Source organism: Numida meleagris, chromosome 5 (genome assembly GCF_002078875.1).
Source record: "Numida meleagris isolate 19003 breed g44 Domestic line chromosome 5, NumMel1.0, whole genome shotgun sequence".
NCBI classification, from domain to species: Eukaryota; Metazoa; Chordata; class Aves; order Galliformes; family Numididae; genus Numida; species Numida meleagris.
In genome coordinates this window covers 34117349-34139952 of record NC_034413.1, presented here as the reverse complement: position 1 = coordinate 34139952, position 22604 = coordinate 34117349, and the positions used below count along the sequence as shown (strand labels likewise).

Sequence of the window (22604 nt, the reverse complement as noted above, 5' to 3'; positions counted from 1 at the left end):
GCTCACAGGTCAATACCTGGTGTTATGGTTCAGCCTGGCTCAGCCTAGTTCCGCGACAAACAGATGAAAAACCATGAAAACTATGACACCTAGTACTTAATCCATTTTAACAACATAAACTACAATTGTCATAATGTTTTCAGTGCTCCTGAGGTACTTCAACAATTTATTTCACACATCCCAAGCTTAGGCTGGACTTGACATGCCTCTTTGAGAGTTAAGTCAAAAAGAAAAAGAATGAATTCTCAGCCAGTTGGATTTCTCACTCTCTCTCAGATTAGTTACTACATAATACTGCCATTCAGGTTTCTGTAGACCTTAATGTCAAAATAACATGACAAAATCATCTTTATAGCTGCTGCTTTGAGATATTTCTTCTCAGGAAAACAACTCCACAGCTGCTCACTTGCTGTGAAGGTAAGTTTCTGGGCTGGTCAAAGCTTTGGCAAGCCATTCACTTTGCTGGCATCTGAAACATATCCTCAAGCCAGGAACTCAGAGCTAGAAACTCAGCATCCATACAATTGTATGTATGAATGAAAGGGAAGCACTTGGCAATTCAAATATTCACCTGGGGAGTGAACAGCCAGCACTAGCATTTCCTTATGCTCTAATTTCAAGCACAGGGCTGGGGATTGCCCCCTCCTGCTCCTAGGCTTCCTGGGAGCTATTCTCAGTTTGTGAAGGCAGAGAAATTATTCTGTATACAATGGCATGCTTTAAAATATTCCCCCTCTCTCCCTGATACCTGTGCCATTACCCACTGTACTACACATCACCTGCTCATCACATCAAGAAATGCAAGACTTACTTGTTTTCTTCTTCTGCCAAAACGTCACTATGTCTTTGTGCAACTCTTTTGCCTTTTTTTTGGCAAGGGCTGCAGAGGCCTGAAAGAAAACAAAGCAGAACACAAGAGCCTGTTAGCACAACACAAGACAGCTTCTGCTGGAGAAACATGTACCAATTCTCACAGAACTCTAGGCGCTGCCTTTCAGCCTAGAATCATAGAATAATTTGAGTTGGAAGAGACCTTTAAAGGTCATCTAGTCCATCTCCCTTACAATGAACAGGGTCACCCACAGCTCGATCAGGTGCTCAGAGCCCAGTCCAGCCTGACCTTGAACGTCACCACAGATGGGACGTGGAACATCTCCACGGATGGGGCATCCACCACCTCTCTGGGCCACTGCTGCCAGTGCTTCAGAACCTCTTGCCTGAGGCATCCATGCAATTGGTGGGGCTGGGCAGGTTTCCATGAAAACTTACTTTTCTAAGAGAGTGTTGAGCACACGAGACTATAGGCCTCACCAAAGCAGTGGCATTCCCAGCAAACAGATCTCCCTGCAAAGATCACCTCGCCCTTGATGCTACTAGGAGCATGCAAAGAAGCAGCAGCATCGCTTTGGGTTTGGTTGATGCATGACCACAGCCAGGAAACAAGAAGCTTCTGTTCCATGTTCAACTGCACACTAATCACAGAATCATTAAGGCTGTAAAAGTCCACTAAGATCATCTAGTCCAACCGTCAACCTACCATGCCCCACTGACCATGTCCCTCAGTGCCACAATTACCCTCTTCTCGAACACCTCCCAGACAGTGATTCTACCACCTGCCTAGGCCACCTGTTCTAATGCCTCACCACTCTTTTGGAGAAGAGCTTCTTTCTAATATCCAACCTGAGCCTGCACCAGGCTAGGGCGCTCAGGTTAACCCCCACTCCCGCACCGGCAGCCTCCAACACTCACGTGGTCAAAGAAGTGGACGACAGCCGTCTTCTTATTCCTGCGGGTCATGACCCGGCGGACTTTCACGAATTGCCCGAAGTGCTTCTCCAGCACTGTCCTATCGTTGAGATAGTCGGGGACGTTTTTGCACTGGATGGCTGTCAGCTCTCCCGGCGACGCGCCGCCCAGGCTCTCGGTGCTGTCGCTACCCCGGGCCCTGCGTGCGGGGGTGACGGGAGCGCCGTCCACGAGCCCGAGACGCGTGGGGGACGGCCCCTCCCGGCTCTCGGCCGCCGGCTCCTCGCCCGGGCCCCGCTCAGGCTCCACGCGCTCACGGCCTTGGCTGCGCAGCACTTCCTGCAGCGTGCGGCCGAACAGAGCCCCGCCGCGGGGGCGGCTCAGCAGCACTGCGCGTTTCTCCGGCGGCGCCGCCGCCCGCCCGCCCGCCGCCATCCGCCGCGGCGATCGCTCCTGCTCCTCCTTCCGCTTCAGCCCCTTCGGCGCCGCCTCGCCCGCCTCCTCTCCCGCGTTCGACGGCGGCCGCACGCCCCCGTCCTCGGGGCGGCCGAGCGGCGGGGCGGGCCGCGAGAAGGAGAAGCTCCCGCCGGGGGCCGGCGGCTCGGGGCCCGCCGCCTCGGGCGCGAAGCCGAAAGGCGGCGAGAAGGTGAAGGCGGCGGGGCCGTCAGGCGCCTTGAAGCGGAACTCGGGCTGCGCGAAGGCCCCGCCCGCCGCGTCGCCTGGCGCCGGGAGGCCGCCCAGGTTGGTGGGCGGCTTGAAGCTAAAGCCCGCGTTGCCCACCGCCTGGCCCAGCCCGTAGGGCGGCGCGGGGACGAAGGGCAACGCGGCGGCCTGCCCAAAGCGCGGCGGCGGCGGAAAGGCAGGAGGCCCGCGGAACGGACCCCCAGCATTCATGGCCGCCCTCTCCTCTCTGCGTCGAGCCGGCCCCGCGCACGCGCCGACGGTCCGGGGCAGGCCGAGCGGGCGGGGTTCCGCCGCCATGAGCGTGGTGATCCGCAACGCGCAGCGTGCAGTTCCTTTGCGCCGAGTTGCTCTCCGTCGCGCCGTCTGTGCGCTGCGGGATGCGCTGGGCGCCGCGCGCTTCGATGTGGCGTTGGTCTGCGCCGGCGATGCGCTGATGAGGCGGCTGAACGGCGCGTACCGGCGACACCCCGAGCCCACCGACGTGCTGTCCTTCCCCTACCACTGGGTGTCGCCCGGCGAGCTCCCGCGGCCGCGCAGCCGCGACGAGTACAACCTCGGGGACATCTTCCTGGGGGTGGAGTTCATCCAGCAGCAGTGCCGCCGCGGCGGGGAGGACTTCGAGAGCGTGCTGACGGTGAGCCTCGCGGCCTGGGGGCAAGGCTGGGGCAGCAACGTGAGGAGGCTTTGCATTCTTCTTTTTGGTTTTCAGCTTCAGGAGGTGGAAGTTTGATTCGAGCAGCGTCCAGCTGGTCGTGTAGTGTGTCCAGGAGAACCCCATGAGGCTCAACAATGCTCAGTGCAAGGTCAAGCACCTGCATCATGGCAACCCCCACCATCAGTACAAGCTGGGGGATGTAAGGATGGAGTACAGCCCTGCCAAAAATGACCTGGGGTACTGGTGGATGGCAGCTGGACATAAGCCAGCAGTGTGCCCTCACAGCCCAGAAAGCCAACTGTATCCTGGGCTGCTTCAAAAGCAGTGTGGCCAGCAGGGCAAGGGAGGGGATCTGCCCCTCTGCTCTGTGCTGCGAGACCTCACCTGGAGTGCTGCGTCCAGATGTGGAGTCCTCAGTACAGGAGAGATGCGGACCTGTTGGAGTGCGCCCAGAGAAGGGCCACAGAAAATGCTCCAAGGGATGGAACGCTTTCCCTGAGAGGACAGGCTGAAAGAGTTGGGGCTGTTTAGCATGAAGAAGAGAAGGCTCTGGGGAGACCTGAGAGTGATCTTTTAATATCTAAAGGGAGGCTATAAGAAAGAAGGGGACAGACTCTTTAGCAGGGTCTCTTGTGACGAGAGAAGGGGAAATGGCTTCAAATTGAAATAGGGGAGATTTAAATTGTATATAAGGAAAAAGCTGGTTTTTTTGTTGTTTTGTTTTTGTTTTTTTACAATGAAGGTAGCAAGGCACTGGCACAGGTTGCCCAGAGAGGTGGTGGGTGCCACATCCCTGGAGACATTCATGGTCAGGCTGTACAGGGCTCTGAGCAACCTGATGTAGTTGTAGATGTCTTTGCAGAGAAGTTGGACTAGGTGACCTTTAAAGATCCTCTTCATCTCAAACGATTTTATGATTAATTAAAAACCTGGGGGTTTGATTTCATTTAATTTGAAGTAACACTTGTGAGTGATTCCAGCTGCACACTGCTTCCCTAAAGGAAGGACAGAAGACTGCCTGCACCCACCACCTCTCTTGAGGTCTCAGTTCAGCATGTGCACAGCCAGTGGCTGCTTGCCACAGCAGTGAGTGGAGCCCAAGACTTTGGAGAAATGGGGGGCTTTGGCACTGGTAAAAGGGCTGCTGAAATGGTGCAGGGTTAGTCCTGGCACTGCTTGTAGCACGGCTCAGCAGAGCAAGCTGCCTGATACCAGTGGCAGCTGTGTTTTGCTCCCATTGCTGATCTCTCCTGTACCAGCAAGCTGTGACTAGTGTTGGGAGTTAGGTTTGTAATATCTACCCTCTGTTCTTGCTTCTCTGCGCAGGTGACTGTAGCCCATGGATTGTGTCACTTGCTTGGCTACCAGCATAACACAAAGGCGGAGTGGCAACAGGTACAACAATGCGCTTGCCCTGGGAGGGTGCATGGTGCCCAAATTGTACGAAAGCTGAAAAGATTTCCCTTGATCACATCTCATGGGAGGGAGTGGCCCCAGGTCCTGTTCATCACAGAACTCTAGGGGCTGGAAGGGACCTCTGGAGATCTTGTAGTCCAACCCCCTGCTAAAGCAACCACCCCTACAGGAGGTTGCACAGAGAAGTGTCCAAGTGGATTTGAATATCTCCAGATAAGGAGTCTCCACCACCTCTCTGGACAGCCTGTTCCAGGGCTCTGCCACCATCCTGGACAGCCCTGCCAAGCTGGGGCACATGTTGGTGAGGTCATGCTACTTGTCATACAGGTGTCGATACCTTGCTCTGCTCTCTGGCCTGTGGTATTCAGCAGCTGTTTCAGCCCTTCTTCCCTCCTCCTACAGATGTACCAGAAGGAAGAGGAAATCCTGGAGGAGCTGAACCGGCTCGAAGGCACCAGCCTCCGGCCCCTCACTGCTGGCCTCTTCTGAGGGAGGGGCTGAGCCACCACCAGGCCACCCCGGACATGGCGGCACACCATCCTGGCCTCCTCATGCCACTGCTGATGGGCCTGGCCGCTCTGGCCTTCCCACCACGTGCTGCTGCCCAGTCGCTGCCTGCTGCCCTCCGCGCTGGCCATGCTGCCACCTCACTGCCTGCTGCCTCTGCCGCACCACGCACCCGGTGAGGAGCAACCCCACCACCCTGGCCCAGGCAGTGCTGTCCCCCTGGGTCTGAGCCCCCTCCCTCACTACCTCTGCTCAGACTGTGGGTATTCTGATATGGCAGCCAACAGCACCATTGGGAACTGAGTTTGTGGGCATATCAAAAGCCTTGTTCACCCCATTGTTTTGAGTCGTCTCTGGAAGGCAGCACCATCATAGCTCTCTTGCTCTGGGTGCTGCCTGGGATCTCAACCTTTCTGTCTGCCAACACTGGTTTTGCCTTTCTGGTGGCAGGGAACACTCACCCTTCCTGCCCTGGCCCTCTTCAGTGGGTCCTCCTTTGTCAGTATTTGAGTCACAGGAGTTAGCCTGAGTGACTTGTCAGTCATTTCACCACCCTCATTGCATACAGATTACTCTTCAGGGTGTATGAGATGCTCAGAGTGTTCGCTTGGTGTCCTTTCTGAGTCCTCCTTGCCATACAAGAGGCCTGTGACACAAGCTGCTTTGATGATGTCTGCCAGGAAGGCCTTCAACAAGAGGAGAGCCCTTTGGGGTCATCCTGCCTGCACCACTGGGGCATGCCGTGGTCTCCTCTGCCTGTGCAGCCTGCACTGCTCAGCCTTCCCCCTTCTCCACTCCCTTCCATCTTCTGAATAGCACAAACTCATGAAAGAGGAAGAATTTCCCTTGCAGTAGAGTTGCACCACATGTGCATGAGGTAAAATAACCTGTGTAATTGTTTTGAATTCTTCCTGAAGTTATGATGTTGCTTTGTTCTCTCCAGATACCTTTTGTATGATGTAAATCCTCCTGAAGGGTTCAACCTTCGCAGAGATGTCTATATTCGCATTGCTTCACTTATAAAGACTTTACTGAAAAGTGAAAATTGGGTGTTAGTTCTGCCACCCTGGGGACGTCTCTATCACTGGCAGAGCCCTGATATCCTTCAGGTCCGAATCCCTTGGTCTGAGTTTTTTGATCTCGCAAGCCTCAATAAGAACATCCCTGTCATTGAATATGAGCAGTTCCTTGCAGGTAAAGTATGAAATAATGCATTCTACACTTGTTTAAATCATGGAGGTGTTTTCTTTAGAAGTTTATCTTCACATGTGCTTTTATCCTTGTGTATGTGAAATAAAAAATGATGCAGATGGCATGAGGAGGAATGGGAAGAAAGCTTTTGGGGGTAGCTTGTACCAGTGCTCTGTCACTCTGACAGTAAGGAATTTCCTTCTCATGTTCAAATGGAGTTTCCTGTGTTGCAGTTTGTCCCATTGGTCCTTGTGGTGTCACTGGGCACCAAAGAAGAGAGCCTGGCTCCATCCTCTTGACACCCACCTTTCAGATATTTATAAGTGTTAGTAAGATCCCCTCTCGGTATTTTCTTCTCCAGGCTGGACAGCCCCAGCTCCCACAGCCTGTCCTCAGCCAGGAGATGCTCCAGGACACAAGCATCTTTGTGGCCCACTGCTGGACTCTCTCCAGCAGTTCCCTGTACTGGGGAGCCAAGAACTGGACATAGTATTCTAAATGTGGCCTCACTGGGGCAGAGCAGAGGGGAGTATTACCTCCCTCACCCTGCTGGCCATGCTCTTTGTAGTGCACACCTTGACCCTCCTGCTCAGAAGGGCACACTAATGGCTCATGGCCAACCTTTTGTCCACCAGGACACCCAGGGCCATCTCTGCAGGGCTCCATTCCAGTAGGTCAGCCCCTAACCTGTACTGATGTATGCAGTTATTCCTCCCTAGGTGTAGGACTCTATACTTGCTCTTGTTGAACCCCATAGGGTTCCTCTCTGTCCAACTCTCCAGCTTGTCCAGGTCTCGCTGAATGGCAGCACAGCATGCTGTGTCAGCCACTCCTCCCAGCTTCATTTTCTTTAGAATTGAATGCCACGTAGAGTTAACAGCCGTGTTGCAAAATTTGCAAGTGTCACAGGCTTCATCAGCATGGGAAATAAAGACCACAAATGTCACACCTCTGCAAACGGCTCTGAAGGAATCCTTTTCCCCTCCTTTTCAGGCAGAAGAATTTTAAACCCTGAAATTTGAGGGAGGAAGGGTAAGAGGGGTGTGAGCTTCTGGAGACTTTTCCTGTAGCAGCTACTCACAGCACTGAAAATCTCTGTGCTTTGTGCTTTCTCTGATTGTGAAGGGAATCAAATTTTACATGAATCAAAAGGTAAAAAATAATCTAAAGGAACTGCACATAAATGATAGAAAACAAAGGCACAAAGAAAGCGTGTGGAGGGCTGAACAAAGGCTTGGAAGGAAGGCTTGGTTTTGTTCTACAAAAGGTATGCTTTATCCAGTTTTTAAATTTATACTTTTGTGTTGATTCATTTCTGTTTGGAGCTTTAAGTCACACATAGCTGAGTAGGAGTAACAGGTTGTCACATCCCCTGACCAGTGTTCAACTCACACTGAACTTTCTTCCTTTTAAAAGGGAAAAGAGGGAAGGGGGAGACTAATATCATATTATTATTTCCAGTAGATTTTTAAGTGCAAGTAATGCTAGTATGTATGTTTGTCACAATGATTTTTTTCGTGCTCATTAGTACTTTCCTTTACTTTCTGCTTAGAGTCAGGTGGGCCCTTTATTGAGCAGATTTACGTCCTGCAAGGCTACGTGGAAGGATGGAATGAAGGAACATGGGAAGAAAAAATAGATGAGAGGCCTTGCATTGATCAGCTTATGTATTCCAAAGACAAGCATCAGTACTACAGGTGACATCTAGCAGTTGTTTCACTTGTCTTCTATTCTGTGAGAAATTCACCCACTTTAATAGAACAGACTTGTGTGATTAGTTGCAGTGTTGTCTGTGAGTCTCTGAATGCTTTGGATTCATTTTCTTTCTAAAACTTGATCAATATCAAAATGTTAGTAGAAAATATAATTTTAGAAAGTCATTATTTCATAAAAACAGTATAAAGGAACTGTCTGTTTTCTTTACCTTATATATCACCTTCCTAGCATGTACTGCTGATTTGTTTCATTCTGTGTGTGACATTAATTTAAAATACAAGCCTGTGAACCAAAACCTTTTGTTTTCTCTCAGGGGATGGTTCTGGGGTTATGAAGAAACACGGGCCCTGAATGTCTCTTGTTTGTCTGTTCAAGGATCTGCCTCTGTTGTAGCTCCCATCCTTCTGAAGAATACCTCAGCACAGTGAGTTGCTTGTGTTATTATGTATTGCTGTATCCCATGCCCACAAGCCCATTGCTAGGTGGGAAGAGCAGGGAGAACTTAAAGGCTGTGTCTCATTGTGATGTTTCATCACTAAGCTACCATTGTCCATTAAAATCATTACAAAAAGAATTTATGCTCTGAAAACACTTAACTGCAGTGCTAACAACTAAGAGGAAATAGCCTTGAGCTCTTCCTAATTTTCTCTCAGGTAGATAACTGTGCATGCTACCCTTTGTTTACCTCTTCTTCCTTTATGCTTCAATGCTGTGTTAAGGGGGGGGGGGGGAGCAATGTAAATACAACGTATCCCAAGTCCTCATCTTGGATCAGAAGAAACAGTGCCTGAGCTCATGTGACATCAATCCCCATTAGTATGAGCTGCATTTATAGAAAGCATGTTTTGTCTTTCTGTTCTGAGATGCAGAGATGCCACTAGAATGATGAGAGGAGAGGGAAACTCTCATATGAGGAATGGAGTATGCTTACATTGTCCCAGTAGCAGAGCATTTCCAGAAAGGTATGACCCTGTAATGACTGAAGAAGTTATAGCAAAGCAGAAGCTACTGGAGTACAGGGTAGAGCAGAAAAAGGAAATAATCACTGTCTGTGATAATTCAATAATAATTCTATTATCTATTATTTATCTGGGGATAAATCCATAGGACAGCCACAAGCCGTGTAAGATGAAGTGTAAGATGAAATGTAGTTTTGCCATGAGAAAAAATACGGCCAAATGTATGACATCAATACAGTTTAACTGGAAATTAGATGAAAGTTCCCCTTGGCAGAGCAGTGAGATCTGTAGTACCTCCTGCTGGGAGCAGAGTAAGCAAAATCCTGTTCTTCAGTGGCATTGTTGTTCTGTTTGTAGAAGGTAAACTGCAATATTTGCCAGTGAAAGCAGGAATCTGTATAAAATAATCCATAAAAGTCTATATACGTATACCTGCAGTTAATTGTGCATCATATAAAAATCTGTTTCCTATTGAACTCCCACCTGCAATTTTTATCAAATGTCCACTAGATCATGTAGCGGAAGAGAATGAATAAACAGCTCTTCCATATTCACCTGCATGCCATGCACAATTTTATAAATCTACCATATTCTCTCTCGGTTGTCTCTTCTGCAGTGTGAAGAGGCATAGCCTGTTCATGTGAAAGTCATTCTGTGCCTTTAGTCATTCTCACTGCCATTTTCTGAACCTTTACATTTCAACTAGATCCTGCACACAGTGTGTGGATTAAACCATTACATAGTGGTATAATGACATTCTCTGTTTAGCACTCTCTTCTTTTTCCAGTAATTCATAGAGTCGTAGAATAGCTTAGGTTGGAAGAGACCTTGAAGAGGTTCCAACCACCCTGCCACAGGCAGGGCTGCCAATTGCTAGATCAAATACTAGATCAGGTTGCCCAGGGTCCCATCCAGCCTGGCCTTAAACACCTCCAGGGATGGGGCACTCACAGCATCTCTGGGCATTGTGTTCCAGCACCTCACCACCCTCTCAGTGAAAAACATCCCCCTGAGATCTAATCTAAATCTCCCCTCCTTTAGTTTAAAACCATTCCCTGTTTTCCTGTATCTGTCAGACCATGTAAAAAGTTGATTTCTCTCCTGTTTGTAATGTTCCTTTAACTACTGAAAAATCATAATGAAGTCTCCCCGGATCCTTCTCTTATCCAGACTGAAGAAGCCCAGCTCCCTCAGCCTGTCTCCATAGGAGAGGTGCTCCAGCCCTCTGATCATCTTCGTGGCCCTCCTCTGGACCCTCTCAAAAAGCTCCACATCTTTCCTGTGCTGGGGACCCCAGACTTGGATGCAGAGGCCCCAAGATGGGGCCTCACAAGGGCAGAGTAGAGGGGGACAATCACTTTCCTCACTCTGCTGGCCCCCCCTCTTCTGATGCAGCTCAGGATACTGTTGGCCTTTTGGGCTGCAAGAGCACACTGCTGCCTCATGTTCAGTTTTTCATCTAATTCCTAATATACTAGTTCTCTCTTGAGCTCAGGTGCGTGTTATCTTGACATTTACATTGCACTACTGAGCCCTCATATCTTAGACCTTACAGAGACCTTACAGAGGCCTTCCAGTACCTGAAGGGGGCCCACAGAAGAGCTGGAGAGGGACTTTTTATAAGGGCATGTAGCAACAGGATGAGGAAAAATGGCTACAAACTGGAAGAGGGTAGACTGTGACTAGATATTAAGAAGAAATTCTGGACTGTGATGGCGGTGAGGTACTGGAACAGGTTGCTCTGAGAAGTTAAGGTTGCCCCCTCCCTAGAGATGTTCAAGGGCAGGCTGGATGGGGCTTCAAGCAACCTGGTCTAGTGGAAGGTGTCCCTGCCTATAGCAGGGGGGTTGGAACTAGATGTTCTCTAAGGTCCTTTCCAACCCAAACCATTCTATGATTCTGTGATCAGATTTCATTTTCCATTTTATTGGCTAGTCACCAAACTTCTGTAATTCTTCAGAGTAGACCATTGCCTTTGCTGCTGTTAATAATTTAACATGATCAGCAAGCTCATCACCCTAATGTTCACAGTCTTTTCTAGGCTTTTTTTTTTAGAAATGTGGTGAAGAGCAGATTCCTTCCACTTGTGACCTGCTGCAATGAGAGCTAGACATTTATCCCTGTCTATAAACAATTCTTTAAGCCATGCAATTTCCTGGCATCCTGTAGCATAGTTGTTTTCTTAAAAATCTTGAATGAACACTCTCAGGAAATCCCAGTACACGATATCAGTGAGGCTTACCTTACTTGCATGCTTGATTATTTATTTGGAGTACTCTGTTCAGAAAACTGTAGAACATTGCAATTTGGAAGGGACCCACAAGGATCATTGAGTCTAACTTCACACAAGACTACCTAAAAAAATTAAACCTTGTGTCTAAGAGTGTTGTCCAAACACTCCTTGAGCTCTAGCAGCGTGGGGCCATGGCCACTGCCCTGGGCAGCCTGTTCCATGCCCACCGCCTCTGGTGCAGAGCCTCTGGTCCTGTCTTTGTTGCTGAAGAGCAGAGATTATAGAATCATCATAGATTTGTTTGAGTTGGAAGGAGCCATAAAAGGCCATCTAGTCCAACTTGCCTGCAGGGAACAGGGACATCTACAGCTACATCAGGTCCAGCCTGACCATGAATGTCTCCAGGGATGTGGCACCCACCACCTCTCTGGGCAACCTGTGCCAGTGCTTCACTGCCCTCATTGTAGAAAAAAACTTTTTCCCTATATCTAGTTTAAATCTCCCCTCTTTCAGTTTGAAATAATTTCCCTTTGTCTTGTCACAGCAGACTCTGCTAAAGAGTCTGTCCCCTTCTTTCTTATAGCCTCCCTTTAGATATTAAAAGATCACTCTCAGGTCTCCCCAGAGCCTTCTCTTCTTCATGCTAAACAGCCCCAACTCTTTCAGCCTGTCCTCTCAGGGAAAGCGTTCCATCCCTTGGAGCATTTTCTGTGGCCCTTCTCTGGGCGCACTCCAACAGGTCCGCATCTCTCCTGTACTGAGGACTCCACATCTGGACGCAGCACTCCAGGTGAGGTCTCGCAGCACAGAGCAGAGGGGCAGATCCCCTCCCTTGCCCTGCTAGCCACACTGCTTTTGAAGCAGCCCAGGATACAGTTGGCTTTCTGGGCTGTGAGGGCACACTGCTGGCTTATGTCCAGCTGCCATCCACCAGTACCCCCAGGTCCATTTTTGGCAGGGCTGTACTCCATCCTTACATCCCCCAGCTTGTACTGATGGTGGGGGTTGCCACGACGCAGGTGCTTGACCTTGCACTGAGCATTGTTGAGCCTCATGGGGTTCTCCTGGGCCCAGTGCTCAGCCTGTCGTCATCTCTCAGGATGAGACCCTGTCCCTCGGGCACATTGACCATATCACACAGCTTGGTGTCATCCCCAGATTTGCTGAGGGCACAGTCAATCCCACTGTCGATGTAATTAATGAACATATTAAAGAATGTCAGTCCCAGTACTGACCCCTGATGGACACCATTCATCATTGATCTCCATCCAGACATGGAGCCATTGGCCACTGCTCTCGACCAGTTCAAATCAGTGCCTGTCCCTCTGCCCTGCTTATGAGGAAGCTTTAGGCTGCCATAAGGCCTCCCCTCAGCCTCCTTTGCTCTGGGCTGAACAAACCAAGGGACCTTACCCACTCCTCACACACCTTGCCCTCCAGACACTTCACCATCTTTGCAGCCCTCCTTTGGATGCTTTCCAATAGCTTTGTGTCCTTCTCATACTGTGGCACCCAACCTTGCCCCAGTGCTCATGATAAGGCCGCACCAGGAGGACAGTCCCTTCCCTTGCCCGGCTGGCAGTGCTGGGTCTGGTGCACCCCAGGGTATAGTTGGCTCTTCTGGCTGCCAGGGCACACTGCTGGCTCAGGTTCAACTCACCATCAGCCAGAAACCCCAGATCCCTTTCCACAGGGCTGCTCTCTAGACTCTCCTCCCCCAGTCTGCATGTACATGGAGGCTTATCCTGTCCAAAGTGCACGTTCTCAAATTCAGAGGTCCTTTTTCACCAATTCATTTTATCTAGTTATCCATTTGTGTTTTTGTAATAGTTGCTACTAAGTTGTCCAATACTGACATCTAGCTTACCACTATGTTGCATCCCAGGCCTCCCTAAAGTGTGTTTTCAGAAGATTAACATCAGATTGGCGTTGTCGTGGGCCTCTGATACTGAAGCAGTTTAAGCAAGAATTGAAAGCACTGCTGCTTCACCCTTGGGTGAATGGCTTGGCCATATGTTAGTTCACTTGCTCTAGCTGTCCTGCAGCTAGAGACTCCCTATGGACACTTTGGTTCAATGTATCCTCTGATGAGTTTGCTGTGAAAAGAAGTTCTGGCATGGGATCTTCCCAGCTACTCCACCTAGCACATAGCTACGAAAAAAATCATATTTTCTCTTAAGATGTTATCATGTCTAAATGTTTTCATTTAACTGAAGCCCTTTGTTTCTTGTTGCCAAAATTATTTTATAGCTTTCCTTACAGGTTTTTTTTTTCTGTTAACCCCATGGAGCTTGTGAGCCTTTCAGTTGTCTTCACTTCAGCACAACTTCCTTATTTTCGTATAGATCCCCTTTTAAAAGTTGAATTTAACTGTAGTAGCTTTTGTTTGGCCAGATTATTAATCTGAATCACCTCTAAGCTTCCTGTTAAATGCAGTGATTTTTCTCCACCACCACAGTCTATAGTTTATTTTCCAGATCTTTTTTGTAGTTGTATGTGCAAGTGCCTAGCTGATTTGCAACAGAGTTAATCTAAAGTTGATGGGTTATTTGCTCTCATTTTAAGTAGAAGAAAATCCAGATAATAACTTTGATCCCCTTCTGCAGAAGCATTTTTTTGTATGTTCACTCATACTCAGTACGCTCAGAGCACCCAACAAGTCTACATCCTGTATATTCTTGGATGCTCAAAACTCACAAAATCTTCTCTGCTTCATAGAACTTGGACATTGCAGTTAAGTTTCCAGTATACAAAGAACTTATGGAAGACATAGGCTGTTTTCATGTCAGTGAAAAAAAATCAATTTAAAATTTCTTCTTTTTTACTAATATGCTTTTCTAGCATCTGTATATTCTTAAATCTGTTTGTTTACTGTAGGGTGCTTTATTGCACAAATGGAAACCACCTTCTCTGGTTTTTCTCTTGTGAGTGCAAAGAAGCTCTCAACTGCTGTCAGTGTGAGTGTCTTATCACAGCTTACTTCTCCCCTTTGGATCACTCTCTCTGTTGGCAGTCTTATTTCTCCAGTAGCAGCTACTCTAAGGACTGTGCAAGGGATTGTAATTGCTTGTTTGTGTCTAATTATCACATTGAAGAGTAACATTTATTAAGGAAGAGAGCAGCAACACACAACGCCATGATTCTATTCTCTCCTCAGCAGGGTCTGTGTCACAATTTGCTTTATACATCATAGGTTGGCACCCTAACTCTCATTCCCTGTACTCTATTTCCAAATAGATCATAGGCCGTGCTTTATTCTGACATCTGTATAAAGAAACGTCATAATGTGAATTCTGTTCCTAAGGGAACTACTCTCAATTTTACAATTTTTAATAGGTCGGTGATGTTGGACAGAGCTGAAAACCTTCTTCATGACCACTATGGAGGGAAAGATTATTGGAATGTGAGTATTCTGCAGTTAGCTTCTCTAGATTTTCTTCTTGGTTTTGATGAAAAAAAAAAAAAAAATTCTGTGACCAATACCTGCTTCTGTTTTGCCTTGTTTCTTTTTTTCTTGAAAGTAACTTGTTTTTCAGCAGCATTTGCTAAAGGTGGTCTTCAGGCTGCTGTGGATTAATGTGTCTTCATGTTTTCTCCCCGAAGATCTAGAGCTGTAGGGAGCTGTGTTTAGAAGGACCTCCCCTATGCAACATGTCTGCTACCAGAACGGAACTGCCTTTGTGTAGATTCTAGTCAACCTCAAGATGAGATGTTTTAAAAGAGTTCCTGAAAGTGCTCAGTATCATCCTAACTTTCTCACTCTCTCTTTCTGTCTGATAGCAAAATTCCTACAGGTTTCAAGGTAACATTGAGCACTTTGGGATATCCCACCCAAGAGTCTAGTAAAATAATTCCTATGAGAGCAGTTTTAAGAATATTATAACAAAGGTAAAGGTTCAGCCATAGGAAAACAGAAAGATGTGCATGATATAATTTAAATTTCAAAGAGGAAGTGGCTCTCTCTCATGATGTTATGAAACCAGTTGCATAGATCTCAGTTCTCTAATATAGAAACATCTATCTGTTCACTTGGTATATGGCATATTTTTCAGAAATTAAGCAAACGGTAGTTTAATAACTATGAATTTCACATTGATAATGACTTTCCAAGCACAGAAATGTGGCTCACATACCACTTCTGAGCCTGACTTATAGCCATGAAAAAGCAGACATTGTGGATCCTTATGGATCCATTAACACACATTTCTGAACAGTGGCATTTTAAAGATCATCTCAGTAATTAAATTTTCTGGAAAATACTCTTTCTTGTATATAATTTTTAAATAACGTTCTGAGTAACTTCTAAAGTTCTTTATAAATCTTGCTATCTGATGGATACATTAATGGAAATGAATGGACGCCAGCAATGGGGACCTTCACAGGCTTCAGGAGTCAGCCCATGTGAACCTCATGAAATTCGGCAAGATGAAGTGCAAGATCCTATACTTGTGTTGAGGCAATCCCCATTATCATTGCAGATTGTGTGGTGGATGGAATGAGAGTAGTCCTGCAGAGAAGGACTTGGAGATACTGGTCCTATCGCTGTTACCTGGGAGAACAGGCTCACACCCCACCTCATCACAACTTCGTTTCAAGCAGCTGAAAAAAGCAATAAGGTCTCCCCTGAACCACCTCTCCTCTACACTGAACAATCCCAGTTCCCTCAGCCACTCCCCATAAGACTTGTGCTCCAGACCCTTCACAGCTTCATTGCCCTTCCCTGGACACGCTCCAGGGCCTCATTGTCTTTCTTATAGTGAGGGGCCCAACACTGAATGCAGCACTCAAGCTGCAGCCTCACCAGAACTGAGTACAGAGGGATGATCACTTCCTGCTCCTGCTGGCTGCACTTTCTGGTACAAGCCAGGATACTACTCACCCTCTTGGACACATGGGCACACTGCTGGCTCATGTTCAGCCAGCTGTCCACTAACACCCCCATATCCTTTTCTTCCATGCAGATTGCCACTCTGCCCATAGCCTGTCATGTTGCCTGGGGTTGTTGTGACCAAAGTGCAGGACTCACCTCTTGGTCATGTTGAACTTCATCCCATTGTCCTCAGCCCCATGATCCAGCCTGTCCAGATCCCTCTGTAGGGCCTTCCTATCCCCTGGCAGATCAACGCTTCTTCCCAACTTGGTGTCATCTGCAAACTTACTGAGGGTGCACTCAATCTCTTCATCTAGGTCATCAATAAAGATACTGAACGTGGCTGGCCACATTATTGACCCTGAAAAACACCATTTATGACTGGTCACCTGCTAGATTTAACTCCATTCACTACCACTCTCTGGGCCTGGTTCTCTGTCAAGTTCTTTACCCAGCAGAGTACACCTGTCTAAACCATGGGCTGCCAGCCTTTCCCAGAGAGACAGAGTCAAAGGCTTCCCTAAAGTCTAGGCAGACTTCATCACAGCCTTTCCCTCATCCACGGGGCAGTCAGAAGATCAGGTTGGTCAAGTAGGACCTGCCTTTCATGAGCCTTTGCTGGCTGGGCCTGATCCCCTGGTCATCCCGCAGATGCTGTGTGATTGTGCTCAAGCTGATGTGTTCCATAACTTTCCCTGACACTGAGGTCAGGCTGACAGGCCTGTAGTTCCCTGGATTCTCCTGCTGTCTCTTCTTGTAGACGAGTGTCACGCTAGAAAGGCTCCAGTCATCTGGGACTTCCCCATTTTCCTGGACTGCTGATAAATGTTGGAAAGTGGCTTGGCAGTCATTTCCACCAGCTCCGTCAGCACCCTTGGGTGGATCTTATCTGACCCTATGGACTTGTGTCATTCCACAAGGAGTACCAGGTCACTAACTATTTCCTCCTGAACTGTGGGTGGTTTATTCTGCTCCCTATCCCAGACTTCCAGGTCAGGGAGCAGAGTATCCTGAAAATAACTGGTCTAAACAACTTTCTCCAAGGATACCTTGGCAAAATCCAGTATTTTTGTATTTGTTTTTACTACACTGGGAGGATGATCTCAGAGAATTAGAGTATCTGTACTGTTCATTCAATTCACGTTCACAAAGAGAACATAACTGGAACTGATTTTGTTTGTTTTCTCAAACTTAGAATCACAGAAAAATCTAGACTGGTTTGTGTCCAGTTGGCCCTGCCTTGACAGCTGCACTCCAGAACTAGATCTGATTGTTCTGGGCTGTGTGCTGTTGAGGGTGGAAGGTTCCCATCGCTGGAGATCTGTCACCTGTCTGGGGCCCAACCCACAACTTTGCTGCTCTTGCCAAAAAAAGTTTTACTTTATGTCCAAACAGAAGTTGCCTTGCAGCAGCTTGGGCCTGTGGCCTCTTGTCCTTTTCAGCGCACCTCTGAAAAGGGTCTCTGTTGTTTATTTCTTTCCAGATGAAAAGGAAGAAGCAGCACAACTTGGATGTAGTTAGAAAGGACAATATCATACACGCAAATTTGAAATAAATACTCCATGTAACAGAGTAACCAAATACAGAGAGCATCCACTTTAGAAAGCGTGTCAGTGGAGATTCACACATTCATGTGTTCTCTTTTGGATATACCTTTGCAAAATGAGTATTTATCCAGAATGTCAGCTGTCAGAGGAATGCTTTGTGCCCAGAAAAAACCTGTCACACATACTGCATAAGTGCCAAACATGACATGACAGCTGCACAGCCTATCAGGATTAAGTTTAGAGGTGTCTGATGGGGGTGTAGCATTCAACACTGTTCATTGTTTTCCACAGTGCATTCCACTGCCATGGATTGTGTATGCACATTTCTGCTGCTTTTTGGGTATTATGTCTATAGTGTCTTCATCACATCTAGGGTAAGGTACCTAATATCTTTACTCAACAGAATGACGTGTTGACATAACACAGAAAGGAGGGAGAAAGCCTATTCCTGAACTATAGCATGAGTCTTCTGCAGCAGACAGTATGTACATTCTCCCTTAATATGAAGGCTTTGCTAGAAGACTTAGGATGAGATTAGAAGGCCAGTGTTGATTTCTTTAAAGATGGTAGAAAAGTATCCTGAGATCTCCTTGCATGTGAAGCTATCTCCACTTAGTCATTTTTAACTCTCCCTTTTTCTGATTCAGCATCTGCTCTTATTCCAACAGACCCGTCGAAGTATGGTATTTGCTAAACATCTCCGTGTAGCGGGAGATGAGTTTAGAAACAAGTACCTTCAATCCACAGATGAGGCAGACAGGACTCATTACAATGAGGACTGGTCACAGATGAAGGTAAAATTGTAACAGTTAGTTTCCCATAATGGATGTAATAAATTGTTTTTATTTGCTGTACACTGCAGGGAATATTGGAAGATATGCATGAACCTCACTCTCTGCTCAGATCACAGTGGACATGTTTTTTCATACTCTTTCCTCTTCTGTGTGAGATGAGTTACTGGAAGGTGTTGAGATATTGCTGGCTGATCTGGGTGCTAGATTTCTGTTACTCTCGTTTCACTACAGGAAACTTAGATTTCTTCTTGTGTTCAGCATCATGTTTGGTCGTAAAGTTCAGCTGCAAACTGCCAGTTGGGGGTTTGGACAAGGAGAGCATTCTTTGCTTACAGAGATTTTGTACCTTGATTTCTCTTGTACGATGCAGGCCTCTGAAAATCAAAACACTATAAATTGATGCCTTAGAATTACTTTCTGCATCTTCAGTAATTCAATGCCTTATGCAGAGATTATGCATTAGAATTCCCAGCTCTTTATAGTGTGAATGAATAATAGCACTCTTAAAGTATATCGATCTTTCTCTCTTAGGTTAAGATGGGCACAGCTCTAGGTGGTCCATACCTTGGGGTTCATCTCAGAAGGAAAGATTTCATCTGGGGTCACAGAGAAGATGTGCCTTCCCTGCACGGAGCAGTAAAGAAGATCCACAGCCTCTTGGAAATGCATAAACTTGAAAAAGTTTTCATAGCCACTGATGCTGTTGAGGATGGTAGGCAGATAATCATTTTAGAATTGATGACTTCTGAGAATGAGTGCAGCACCATTTTTTATAAACAACCTTTATACAGGTTCATATGCCTCCATCATTAAACAGGGAATTGAACAGGATTGGACAGCTAGCTGTTTCCTTCAAACATCAGTAGTTGGTATCTGTAACGCGAGGGAAAGCACAACAATCACAGTAAAGCTGCAAGATCCCAGGCTGCAGTGAGTAAGGACTTACTCAATCACCACAGCAGTAGGTACAGAAATAAATGAAAGAAACTGCTCACCCTGAAAAGGCCTCAAGTATGCAGAGATATCCAGAGAGATGTCCTACCTCCACTGCCAACTCTTAAATGAGATCTGGGAAGGGGTGGATCCTGGCTCCACCCCTTCTGGTCACTCAGGTGCTCCTGAGCTCCCCTGGGTTGGTCCTGCTTTCCTACAGGTGCTCAGTAGCTGTTTCAATGATTTCAATGCTAAGTCAATGCCATGACTTAGCATTTCCACTACAATATCAGAACATTTGTTAGGCATTTCTTACAGGAACTCTGACAGTCTTTACAATGGGAGATTGGGAATTCGATAAGTAACATGCTATCTTTGCCTGTTCCTCTTCATCTTCCTTCCACCCTACCTTTTTAATTTGCTTTTTAGAGAGTCTTGCATGCTGTTGGGAAGAGACTTCTGAAGTCTTCTACCCAGCCACCCATTTGTCTGTCTTCAGTAACCATCTGGGGCGGCCCTGGCTGTGAAGTCTCCTAACGCTGGGAGTTCCCCCAGGGTTGCACCTCCTTTCCAGTACTATGTAGGGATGTGTTTAAATACACAGTGTTAGAATACCCCTGCAGGGAACTGTGTCTGTGAACTTATCTTCGGTTTGCTGTCATTACAGTTTCCCTGTAGGAGTGAGAAGGAGACTAGTAGCTGTGTCCATTATACCTCACATAGGTTTCCTTGACCTGCAAGATTTACCCACCTTGGCACCATGTCTTACTCACTGACTCCAACCCTTGCTTACTATACTCTGATAAAAGTTTGTGAAATGTGTTGTACAGTTTGTCGTTAGGTTTCAGATTTGCTTGCTTTATAACTGTTCACCCAAAGTTTCTTTAAATACTAAAATTTTATGACAGCAGCAGATTGCACTTTCTAACATAAATGTTTGTTTTTCCCTGTTTCAGAGATTGAATTGCTCAAGAAATTGGTGCCTGAGATGGTGAGGTTTGAACCTACTTGGGAGGAGCTAGAACTGTACAAAGATGGGGGAATGGCTGTGATTGACCAGTGGATCTGTGCACATGCAAGGTAGTGAATTTGCTTTTCTTTGGGCCTAATTTTACTGTCACAAACATGAATATTGTTTTTGACCCAGATATAGTTGTTTACAAATCTCTTACTAAAATTCATTGGACTGAAATCTGTTACTTGTGTTTGAAAAATGAATTAGCTTCAGAAACCCGTTCTGATTTTTTCACAGGTATTTTATAGGCACCTCAGTTTCAACATTTTCCTTTCGGATTCATGAAGAAAGGGAGATCTTGGGATTTGATCCAAAAACAACTTACAATCGATTTTGTGGTGAAAAAGAGAAAAACTGTGAGCAGCCAACTCACTGGAAAATTATATACTAGTATGCAGAGAAATCCAAGGACTTTATACTGGTGAGCTCAAAAGAAAAAGGGAAGTCTATGGGGAAGAACATCCCTTCAATGAAACTAGAACTCAGTCCTCACCTTTCTTCTGTGATTCTTGCTGTTTACTTGATGTTTGGGCTTTAAAACATGAGCAATATTTATCCTCTTATTTGGGCACTGATGGGCACAAGGTAAACACCTGGGAGTCAGTTCTCAGTGTAACTATGATGACAGGACACAACACTAGACACTGCACTGGAGATTTGAAAGGCAAAGCTTTGCTCTGAAATAGTGAATTAAGTCAAAGTTCTCTTTGGAGTACTGGGGAAGAAGGGCATGAAAGTTTAACATCTACAAATGTAACATAGCTGTAGTCAATACTGCATTTCTGTCTTTACCTGATTATTTTTTGTTAAGCTCAGTGCTTGCCTCTGATTGCAAAAACTACAGCTCATATGCACTATGTGAGTTGCAGATTGTGCACAAATTCTGCAGTTCCCTAGGAAAATCTTTCCTTTTCAAATAGTAATTTGTGGACATTCAAATTTTTTTGATGCAGTCAGTACTCAGTAATAATACTGTGTGAGAACCAACTGCTTTTCCTAGCAATTTCAGTGGGCCTGTACTAAGAGAGGCACCAAGATTGGGTTTGTATGGTGGTGAAGGAAACAAAGGAATTTTTCCTCATCCTTTGAAGGGTCAGTTCAGTCAGACTGATGCACATATCTTTTGAGTATTACTCAGCTGTTCAACTAACAGAGATTAGTTACTAGACACAGTCACTAGACTGTGGTGCTTTGCTAGGGAACATATTGAAAGGCATTTCATGTTTCCATGTCAGTTAAATGGATTGTCCCGCTAGTTCATCAAAGGAATTTCCTGCATTTCTGCTTTTATTTTTCAAAAGTGAGCAAACAGAGGAAAATAACAGAATAAAGGTCATTGGACCTCAAAGTGATGTTTATACACAAAGCAGAAATCTTGTAGATAGTGCTGTGCTCTGATGGAGATGGCTGGCTGGTAGTACATGGGAGGAGCACTGTGTTATACCACCAGCCAGAGGGAAAGTGCAGCTTCCATTTGAGAAAAGCTTTGTAAGAACCAATTCTAGCTTGTGCGGTCTCCTGCTACTCAGAATTGACTGGTGGAAAGTATTCTGCTCCATTTTGTGCTTCAAATGTGCGTCTCTGTTAAGCAAGATAAACTTTTTTTCAAAAATAGGCCAGGAGAGAGGTTTCAAGAGGTGAAGCAGGCACGTTTCCTAAATCCAGTTTTACTAGATTACCTCTCTGTTAGTGGACCTTTCGCTTGCTTTTTCCTTTGGTTTGAGGAGTATAGATATAACCCTTACACAGCGTGCACCAGGTATTTCATAGATTCTTCCAGACAGTGAGGTTGCTTTCATCTGTGCAACTGTAGTGACAGCCACGAAGATGTCTCAGACAGCAGTAGCAGCAGCTCTCCTGTTTTTACCAGCTTTTTATTTTGTTACTGTGCAGCAGCTGACTCTCACTTGTTACTAAGTGAGGAGCCAAGCATTTCTAAACAGTGCCTTTGCCCATGAAGCTAAGTGTTCTCATTTACCCTGCGTGCCGTGTAAACCAATAGTAGCATTTTACATATAAGGAGTACCTCAATTCATTAAGAAAAATAAAAAGCTTTCTAGCATTTTATGTGTCTTGTCCATTCTTACTACTTTCTAAGTGTGCATTTTACAATTTCAAGACCTATCTATTTAGCAGTGGACTCCCGCATAGGAAAAACTTGGATAAAACCTGCAGCCCCAGCAAGGCTTTATTCATTATCTGTCCCAAGAAGTGCAGTATTAGCAAACGTACAGACAGCATTGGCCTTCTTCTCACTGAGAGACTGCAACTGCGAGGGCTACTCTGAATGTAATGCCTCCTGTTTTATGAAATTGGCCCACTATGTCAGAGGGGAATG

General features: G+C 46.4%; 2 protein-coding genes across 6 annotated transcripts; both read left to right on the top strand.

Annotated features, from left to right (window-relative positions):
- YBEY (ybeY metallopeptidase (putative)) lies at nt 2569–5041 on the top strand. 2 transcript variants are annotated; one of them, XM_021397804.1, is made up of 3 exons: nt 2581–3064; nt 4412–4480; nt 4904–5038. In XM_021397804.1, exons 1-3 carry the CDS (start codon nt 2639–2641, stop codon nt 4988–4990), a joined length of 582 nt encoding a protein of 193 aa, XP_021253479.1. In that variant the 5' UTR covers nt 2581–2638; the 3' UTR covers nt 4991–5038. The 2 variants fall into 2 exon arrangements, with proteins under 2 accessions (XP_021253480.1, XP_021253479.1); XM_021397805.1 differs by lacking the exon at nt 4412–4480 and having other exon boundaries at nt 2569–3064; nt 4904–5041.
- POFUT2 (protein O-fucosyltransferase 2) lies at nt 4988–22328 on the top strand. 4 transcript variants are annotated; one of them, XM_021397800.1, is made up of 10 exons: nt 4988–5183; nt 5952–6202; nt 7752–7896; nt 8229–8339; nt 8785–8877; nt 14444–14510; nt 18193–18318; nt 18850–19030; nt 20208–20331; nt 20504–22328. In XM_021397800.1, the coding sequence occupies exons 1-10, from the start codon at nt 5026–5028 to the stop codon at nt 20655–20657; spliced, it is 1410 nt and encodes a 469-aa protein (XP_021253475.1). In that variant the 5' UTR covers nt 4988–5025; the 3' UTR covers nt 20658–22328. The 4 variants fall into 4 exon arrangements, with proteins under 4 accessions (XP_021253475.1, XP_021253474.1, XP_021253476.1 ...); XM_021397799.1 differs by having other exon boundaries at nt 8779–8877; XM_021397801.1 differs by lacking the exon at nt 8785–8877.

Coding starts and splice junctions, on each gene's coding strand:
- YBEY (XM_021397804.1), top strand. CDS start 2,639: ATGGCCGCCCTCTCCTCTCTGCGTCGAGCCGGCCCCGCGCACGCGCCG. Junction 3,065..4,411: donor ACTTCGAGAGCGTGCTGACG/GTGAGCCTCGCG, acceptor TTCTCTGCGCAG/GTGACTGTAGCCCATGGATT. Junction 4,481..4,903: donor CAAAGGCGGAGTGGCAACAG/GTACAACAATGC, acceptor CTCCTCCTACAG/ATGTACCAGAAGGAAGAGGA.
- POFUT2 (XM_021397799.1), top strand. CDS start 5,026: ATGGCGGCACACCATCCTGGCCTCCTCATGCCACTGCTGATGGGCCTG. Junction 7,897..8,228: donor GACAAGCATCAGTACTACAG/GTGACATCTAGC, acceptor GTTTTCTCTCAG/GGGATGGTTCTGGGGTTATG. Junction 8,878..14,443: donor AGCAGAGCATTTCCAGAAAG/GTATGACCCTGT, acceptor AATTTTTAATAG/GTCGGTGATGTTGGACAGAG.